Source organism: Palaemon carinicauda, chromosome 2 (genome assembly GCF_036898095.1).
Source record: "Palaemon carinicauda isolate YSFRI2023 chromosome 2, ASM3689809v2, whole genome shotgun sequence".
Lineage (NCBI taxonomy): Eukaryota > Metazoa > Arthropoda > Malacostraca > Decapoda > Palaemonidae > Palaemon > Palaemon carinicauda.
This window is the reverse complement of record NC_090726.1, coordinates 84,368,910-84,376,409: the sequence shown is the minus strand read 5'-3', so window position 1 is coordinate 84,376,409 and position 7,500 is coordinate 84,368,910. Positions and strand designations below refer to the sequence as shown.

The window sequence follows — 7,500 nt, the reverse complement described above, 5'->3', positions numbered from 1 at the left end:
AGTGATACAGTAAAGGTAGCTGGATATTTTTTTTCTTTTTTTTCGTGTATGTTGAGACTTTTTAGAGTTGTTCATTAATTACCTGAATTTTTTTTCATTGTTTTTACCCTATGCATAGACGAAATATAATTATGTTGTAAAAAATTACAGATTCAGTTGTGGGGAAGCGCTAGTTGTATGATGTACATTTATGACATAAAGGAAAATTACAAGTGTGATATGGCATGATCTACAGTAGGCCCTCAAGGATAATGGCGAAAGTTGCTTGGGGATAAGACGTAAGTTATGTAATAGATTTCGGTCAGGTGTTTTGGAGTGGGGGAATTATTCTATGGTGGATAATCAGGCATGTATATGACAGTTTTAAGTATATAATACAGGGATATCATTTCACAGAATCCTTCATTGCACGCATATGACCATTCTTCATTCCCTTTCAATAAATGTTTTATATTTTGTTACGATTACTGATTTATTCTTAATTCTTAATACAAAAAATAAACTTGTATTGCCAATCATTAACAATATTAAAGACATTCCCCAGTTCTTAACAAATTTCAGTGTTATACCATATAAGAACAATAACGCAATTAAAGCAGCTTTCATTATGAAATTTTCTTAGAGTGCCAAAGTATATTCATATATTATCTCCGGTAGTTTATGTCAAAAACTTCATAGCGGCTAAACAGGTAAACCTCTTGAAGGGGAAAACAGTGTAAGAAAAGTGTAAGGTATGGTGAAGATAACAATGCAATGTTTGTTCATGTTTGAGATAAAAATCGTACTTTTAATTGCGCATACGCAATAGAGGTCAGGCTTATCACGAATATTTTAAAAAACTAATTTAGATATTGGACTTTGAATGTAAAAACTCTTAAATCTTCAATAATTTCAGTAACTTTAAGCAGTCTTGTACCCCATATTGTAAGTGTGTATAGTGGCAATCTTTCCATATGCACTATTAACATATACATGTATGACTGTGTATACATGTTGTATTGGTATCTATACGTGGGTTCCCTTAAATACATATTGATATGTAAGATATGTGTAAATAACTGTCCGTCTATATATATATATATATATATATATATATATATATATATATATATATATATATATATATATATATATATGTGTGTGTGTGTGTGTGTGTGTGTGTGTGTGTTTGTGTGTGTGTGTGTGTGTGTGTGTGTGTGTGTAACCTAACCTAAGAGCCGTTTACTTATCTCGCCCCTGCAACCCTCGCCCCACGTCAGACTGTCGTATCCTTCCCTTGTCTCGTCCCTGTGTTTGCTTTCCAACCCGATTCACACATGGCAAGTTAACATTAAATCATATTGTTTCATAAATTGAAAAACCAGAATCATATTATCATATTTCAGACAAAAATTCCCCCCCCCCCTCCCGCCACACACACACACACACACACGCACACACACACACACACACACACACACATATATATATATATATATATATATATATATATATATATATATATATATATATATATATATATATATATATAAATAGGTTATTTTACGAAATGTCCACCAATTATGCAGAGACCAAATTCGTTGTCATATTGCAAATTGACTTGAACATCTCAACATTTAAAAAAAAAAAAAAAGACCAAATATTTGTTCACTTCACAAAATTATCTGTGTCATCTTTAGTCAGTTTGCGAAATGACCAAACAGAAAGTAGCCAGAAGTAAAAGAAAGCGAGGAGACGATAGAAAGCAGTAAAAATAAAGGAATTTAATAAAATAAGTTTATTCATTCCTAGAAAATACACATTTCAAATACACCAAAACTTTAAAAGTTCTAGCGAGTAGCGAATTGAAAGCATGGCAAATAGTACAGTTGGTAGAGGGGGTCTGCGTGCACCCCCCGGAAATCAATTTCTAATTGGTGTCTTCCTATGGGGAAAAATGTGTAGAAAACGGTTTGCTATGTTAAAAATTTGAAATATTGTCCCACGTGCCTTTTTTATGCAAATTAAGCCGCCATTACATGAAAATACTAAAATCGCTATAACTCCGCCAATACAACAGATAACTGCAAAAATAAGGTGTCTAGACCCAGGTTTTGAGGGTCTAGCATCAATATAAGACCAGTCTCATAGTGACCACATGTGTTCCTGACATGTAAGATATGCAAATTAGTGCCGCCATTACTGAAAAACCTATTTTTACCATATCTTTGCAAATGTTATAGCAATCGTGAAGAACGTGTTGCCTGTACTCGTATTTTAAGGGTGAAAGAACATCATAAGACCAGTCGTTTTTTCATCACAAGTGTCATTTGCACATTAAGAAGAAAAAAAAATTAAGATATAGATGCTTCTGGAAATCATCTAAATGTTCCCTGTCATCACAAGCTTCAATCGTCATCGCTTTCATCGCTGTCGAAGTCAAATGAATCTGTTTCTTCGTCTTCGCAATTATCTTCTGCTTCCTCCTGATCATCAATAGTTTCAAGGAGATCAACTAGTGAGGTAGGTAGTACTGGACCACATGACCACAATGGTTCCAGCATGCCTTCTTCTGTCTTTATCCATCCCTGGCCCTCGTCGTAGGGGTTTGGCTTTTCACAAATGGGTTCGTTAGCTCGTTTGTACAAACAAACCCGGTGGTTCACACGCTGGACATGGGGCTTCAATGCTGAAAGACATGGAGGGAGGCGAGCAAAGTCCACCTTAGATTTCAATGTTAATTTTTCATTTTCTCCTACCATCTTTCGAAGCATCTTAGATCCGACGGCATCCACAGACAAATCACGACTTTGGCTGTACATCAAGCAAGTGAATTGTTCTAACTGGTTCAACATTAGGCCATTTATGCTCCAGTCATTCCCAAGTTCTCTGAACACCTTGTGGAATCTCGGGTTCTTCTCAAGCTTTTTTAGTGGACCGACCTTCCCTTTTCCTTTGAAAGCACTGGTACAATCCTCCCCAGTGAAGACATAGAAGCCAAGAAGGGTAGCACAGTAGTCCTCCCCTAATGATTGTGCAAGCTCAGATACATTGATGAGCTGACGTTGCTTTCCTGATCCTGTATCAAGGTACACAGTCAGTTTGATAGCATGGGCATGGTAGAGTAGAATCACGAAGATATCCGTGTCAGGGGTTCTAACCACAGCATTCTTGTAACCAAGAGCAGCAGCATGATGTAGGTACAACACCACTCTCGTATCTGTCTCTTCCTGGTTACTGTATATAGTGGGCATCTCAAGCACCTCGACCTGAAACAAAAAAGGTCATTGAGCATATTTTGGATTAACATGTAAATGAATGTAGTCATCCTAAAAATAAAGGTGCAATTTCACATACCTTGCCTTCTTTGGAAACGAACTGATGAGCTCTCCCCTCGACAATCAGTACTGCCATCTCGGTTCTCTCCAGTCTAGATGCCGCCTGTTGGCCACTCCATACCTGCAGCATGAGTTGACAGAGCTGCTTCTTGTTGTCGTCATTTGCAAGGAACACCTTGAAGTCGTATGGCTTTCTTGTTGCTGGTCCGGCAAGAATGATCCTCTCTGAGCTGCCACGTCGAAGTCTTTCCTGAGCTTTGATGGATCCCGGAAAATAGCTGTCAGTTGAGAACAAGAAATGTTTTTTGGCAATCATCTGGTCAAGTATCTGAAGGCAGATCTCCCCACAGGTCGGGGGCAAGTTAGAAAGGACATGGAGAAGTGCCATTCCATCCTGGATGAATAGGGCATCCTTTGGATAAGGCAGCTCATCTTGGTTGAACTCTTCCATCAGGTAGTGCAGAATGGTGGCTTTGTTGGTCTTCGCAAAAAATCCATCTGATGTTCCAATACTTGGAGGCACTGGCATCAGGCTGTACTTCATGAGTTCATCCAAGTCAATTGGTTCATCTAGGCACTGTGACTTCACAAGGAGAAGGAATGCAACATTGCTTTGCTCCTGATACTGTATGACCTGAAATAACAATATATATTATAATTTTATATTGTAATACAGATTGTACAAAAGTCCCTTAACAATACATAACTTGCTCAATGAAATATAAACTTACCTTTCCTTGCGATGATGTGAGCTTGATCTTCTTGTTGCATGCCTCCATGGTCTTGAGTTTCTTCCTTTTGATTGGGTCGAAGAAGCTTCCTTGGTGGCCGCTCTGCAAACGTGTAATAAAGTCAGCCTTTGCAGCTTTTCCTACAGCGTCAGCTTCCAGCACATCCCTCTCAACATCCTTGGATGTAGGAGAACCAGAGGCTAAGGAGTAGAGCCTGTCCTTATCTGGGATTGTGAATGGATTCGTGAAGTTTCTGACAGCAGTGATGACTCTTTGAACAGCTTTCTCACTCTTCTTTATCTCTGCCTTCTCAAGCTCGCGATGCCTCCCAGCCCTTGGGCAGTCAGGATCGTCAAGAAGGCCAGCCATTTCAAGGGTCTTTTCATGAAACTGGGCCCGCGTGGAAGTTGTGCGACACCACCTCTGGTATGCCCCAAATTGACTGTACAGTCCAGCAAAGCCACCTGAAAAGTATAAAACCAAGTTTTCATCTGTGTACATGTATCAATATGATAATTGTCTATGCCATTCAATGAACCAGGTACTATACCTGATGATTTGGCGAACCGCATGAATGTTTCCTCCATAGTTTTGTCAACTGCACTGAGTGCCCCAGGTATCATCGATCTTGCCACCGCGAGTCCACCCTTGGTTAGTAGGTCTTTTGCCCTTGGGTGTATCTTCTCCATGTTTGTTAGATAGACTTCCAACCAAACAAGGTACCTGTAAAATAGGGAGACAGAGACTTGTGGGAACATGTTTGTGTTTGTGTTTATGCTGACACTGTATTTGGTTGTATAAGTCAACTTGTATATTTCGGCATTCTATATTTATGCATTTTCCTTGTTTCTCCAAGATGAGAAATGGACAGGTCGTACAGTTTTTCGATCAGCACCTTTGATCTCTACTTTCTCACAAAAAATGCACTCCTCTGAAAAGACAGGTCCAGTTGAATGTCTACGAGGTGAATGCAATAGCGAGGTGGATGCCTGTGGTTCCTCAGTTGTCTTATTTTCTATAAGATGCAGATTGCCAGAGAACCGCTGAAAACACTGACGGTGATACCCATTATTTTCAAGGTCCTCGGGGACAGTCTCAGGAATCTGGTCGCATACAGACTGCATACGATAGGGAGATGCATGTGGCTGACAGAGCCGCAGGTCCCGGATTTCATGAAGGTGCTTTAGTTTATCAAATGCAGTTCCTTTGATTCTACTGAGTGGGGTAAAAGGCCCATGATCAGAGATGGATAACACATGAAGCATGCATACAGGTGCAGGTGAAGCAGGCTTTTTGCTCAGGCTGGTGCGTTCAGTGCTGGCAGATTCAGCATTCCTTCGCTTTGGCATGATGGCGAACTTATACCAAAACTATTACTCTGAAATGAGAAGTATAGGCCTATAACCAACATGATGAAGTGTTTTGAAATATTACTACCAATGACACTAAGTCATGCAAGTAATTGCATTAATTGTCTTATCAAATAGAGCTTGAGAGATTATATAAACACCTTTTACCTATCTGACTATAAGCAGACTAAATTATGATAAACCTAGAAAAGATAAACCTAGAATGATTCATAAATTGCTGAAAAACACACTGCTTCATCCAATATAAATGACACGGATTCAATGAATCACATCCTCTCCTATTCAGTAAAGTGTTGCCACCTATGATGAAATGATAAAAAATATTTCACTGCTTAATAAACACTAATTGGTAAGTACCCTCAGAATCTCTCATTACCTGACTATATCTCATTATAATAAAACAAATAAGCAAAAGGCACATTCAAATATAGTCTAATAATAAACATCAACCCATAAAACAAGGGTACAGACAACACGTTCTTCACGATTGCTATAACATTTGCAAAGATATGGTAAAAATAGGTTTTTCAGTAATGGCGGCACTAATTTGCATATCTTACATGTCAGGAACACATGTGGTCACTATGAGACTGGTCTTATATTGATGCTAGACCCTCAAAACCTGGGTCTAGACACCTTATTTTTGCAGTTATCTGTTGCATAGGCGGAGTTATAGCGATTTTAGTATTTTCATGTAATGGCGGCTTAATTTGCATAAAATAGGCACGTGGGACAATATTTCAAATTTTTAACATAGCAAACTGTTTTCTACACATTTTTCCCCATAGGAAGACATCAATTAGAAATTGATTTCCGGGGGGTGCACACAGACCCCCTCTACCAACTAGACTAAAATGAATGATCAACGTAAGTGGACGTAAAATATATTAGTGTACACACACACACATTTATATATATATATATATATATATATATATATATATATATATATATATATATATATATATATATATATATATATATATAATATATATATATATATATATATATATATATATATATATATATATATATATATATATATATTAAACTTATGACTTACATACTACGCCCTGCCGTTAAAAAGTCATCAAAATGATGCAAGAGATTGAAAAAAAAAATTCCTTTTGCACTGTAACTGACTCGTAAAGTTTTGTAATTATTGTAAACTCTGATAATTTACTCTGAAGATTATGTCCCAATTTCCCTGATTAATACAACAAAGGGGAGGAAGATGCAGAAAATTCGTCGTATTCCAGGGAAAACTGTCTGATACTCCTTTATATTTGTAAGAAAAAAATTAAAAGGAGGGGCTCTCTTTGATTAATAAACTATTCCAATAACGCCCACGATATGGATGCCGTGTTTTTAATTAAGTGATACTTTTGCTGCATATATCGATATAATATGTTTTGCCCTTTAGAAAATACTGATCCTCAAATCATAATGTTTAATTTCACAATAAGATTTAGTTGCTGTAAAACCAGAGTATATAACTTCAAGTTTTTTTTTTCTCATAATCAAGTAAACAAATATTGAGCAATAGTTAGTCTGTTACATTTAAATTGTTCTCAAGAAGGAAGTTTGGTTAATCACTTATGTGGATTACCTCAAAACCTTTAGACACCGCAATGCATAGGAGGCACGAAATTGAACCGAGTCCCATATGCAATTATTATTATTATTATTAATACCTGCTAAGCTACATCCCTAGTTTGAAAACCAAGATACTACATTTCCTCCTACGCCTATTTACGAAAAGGGCCTCGGTTAGATTTTGCCAGTCGTCTCTATTGTGAGCTTTTAATTCAATACTTCTCCATTCATCATCTCCTACTTTGCGTTTCATGGTCCTCAGCCATGTAGGCCTGGGTCTTCCAACTCTTTTAGTGCCTTGTGGAGGCCAGCTGAACATTTGGTCAACTAATCTCTATTGAGGAGTGCGACGAGCATGCCCAAATCATATCCCTATACCTTTCATCATGATCTCACCCACATACGATACTCGAGTAATCTATCCTTTAGTTTTATTTTTAAACCTGTTACTGTCATTTAACTCCAAATATCCTTCTGAGGGCCTTG

General features: G+C 37.5%; 1 protein-coding gene across 1 annotated transcript in view; it reads right to left on the bottom strand.

The window, feature by feature from the left end:
- Positions 1 to 4,688, bottom strand: part of LOC137614482 (uncharacterized) — a 4,777-nt gene extending 89 nt beyond the window's left edge. Inside the window, exons 1-2 of the mRNA XM_068344287.1 lie at positions 4,049 to 4,688; positions 3,549 to 3,951 (exon numbers count right to left, since the gene is read on the bottom strand). Of these exons, the coding sequence (XP_068200388.1) occupies positions 3,549 to 3,951; positions 4,049 to 4,549 (904 nt within the window). The 5' untranslated portion in view covers positions 4,550 to 4,688. The remainder of the gene's footprint in view (positions 1 to 3,548; positions 3,952 to 4,048) is intronic.
- Positions 4,689 to 7,500: the final 2,812 nt, after the last annotated feature.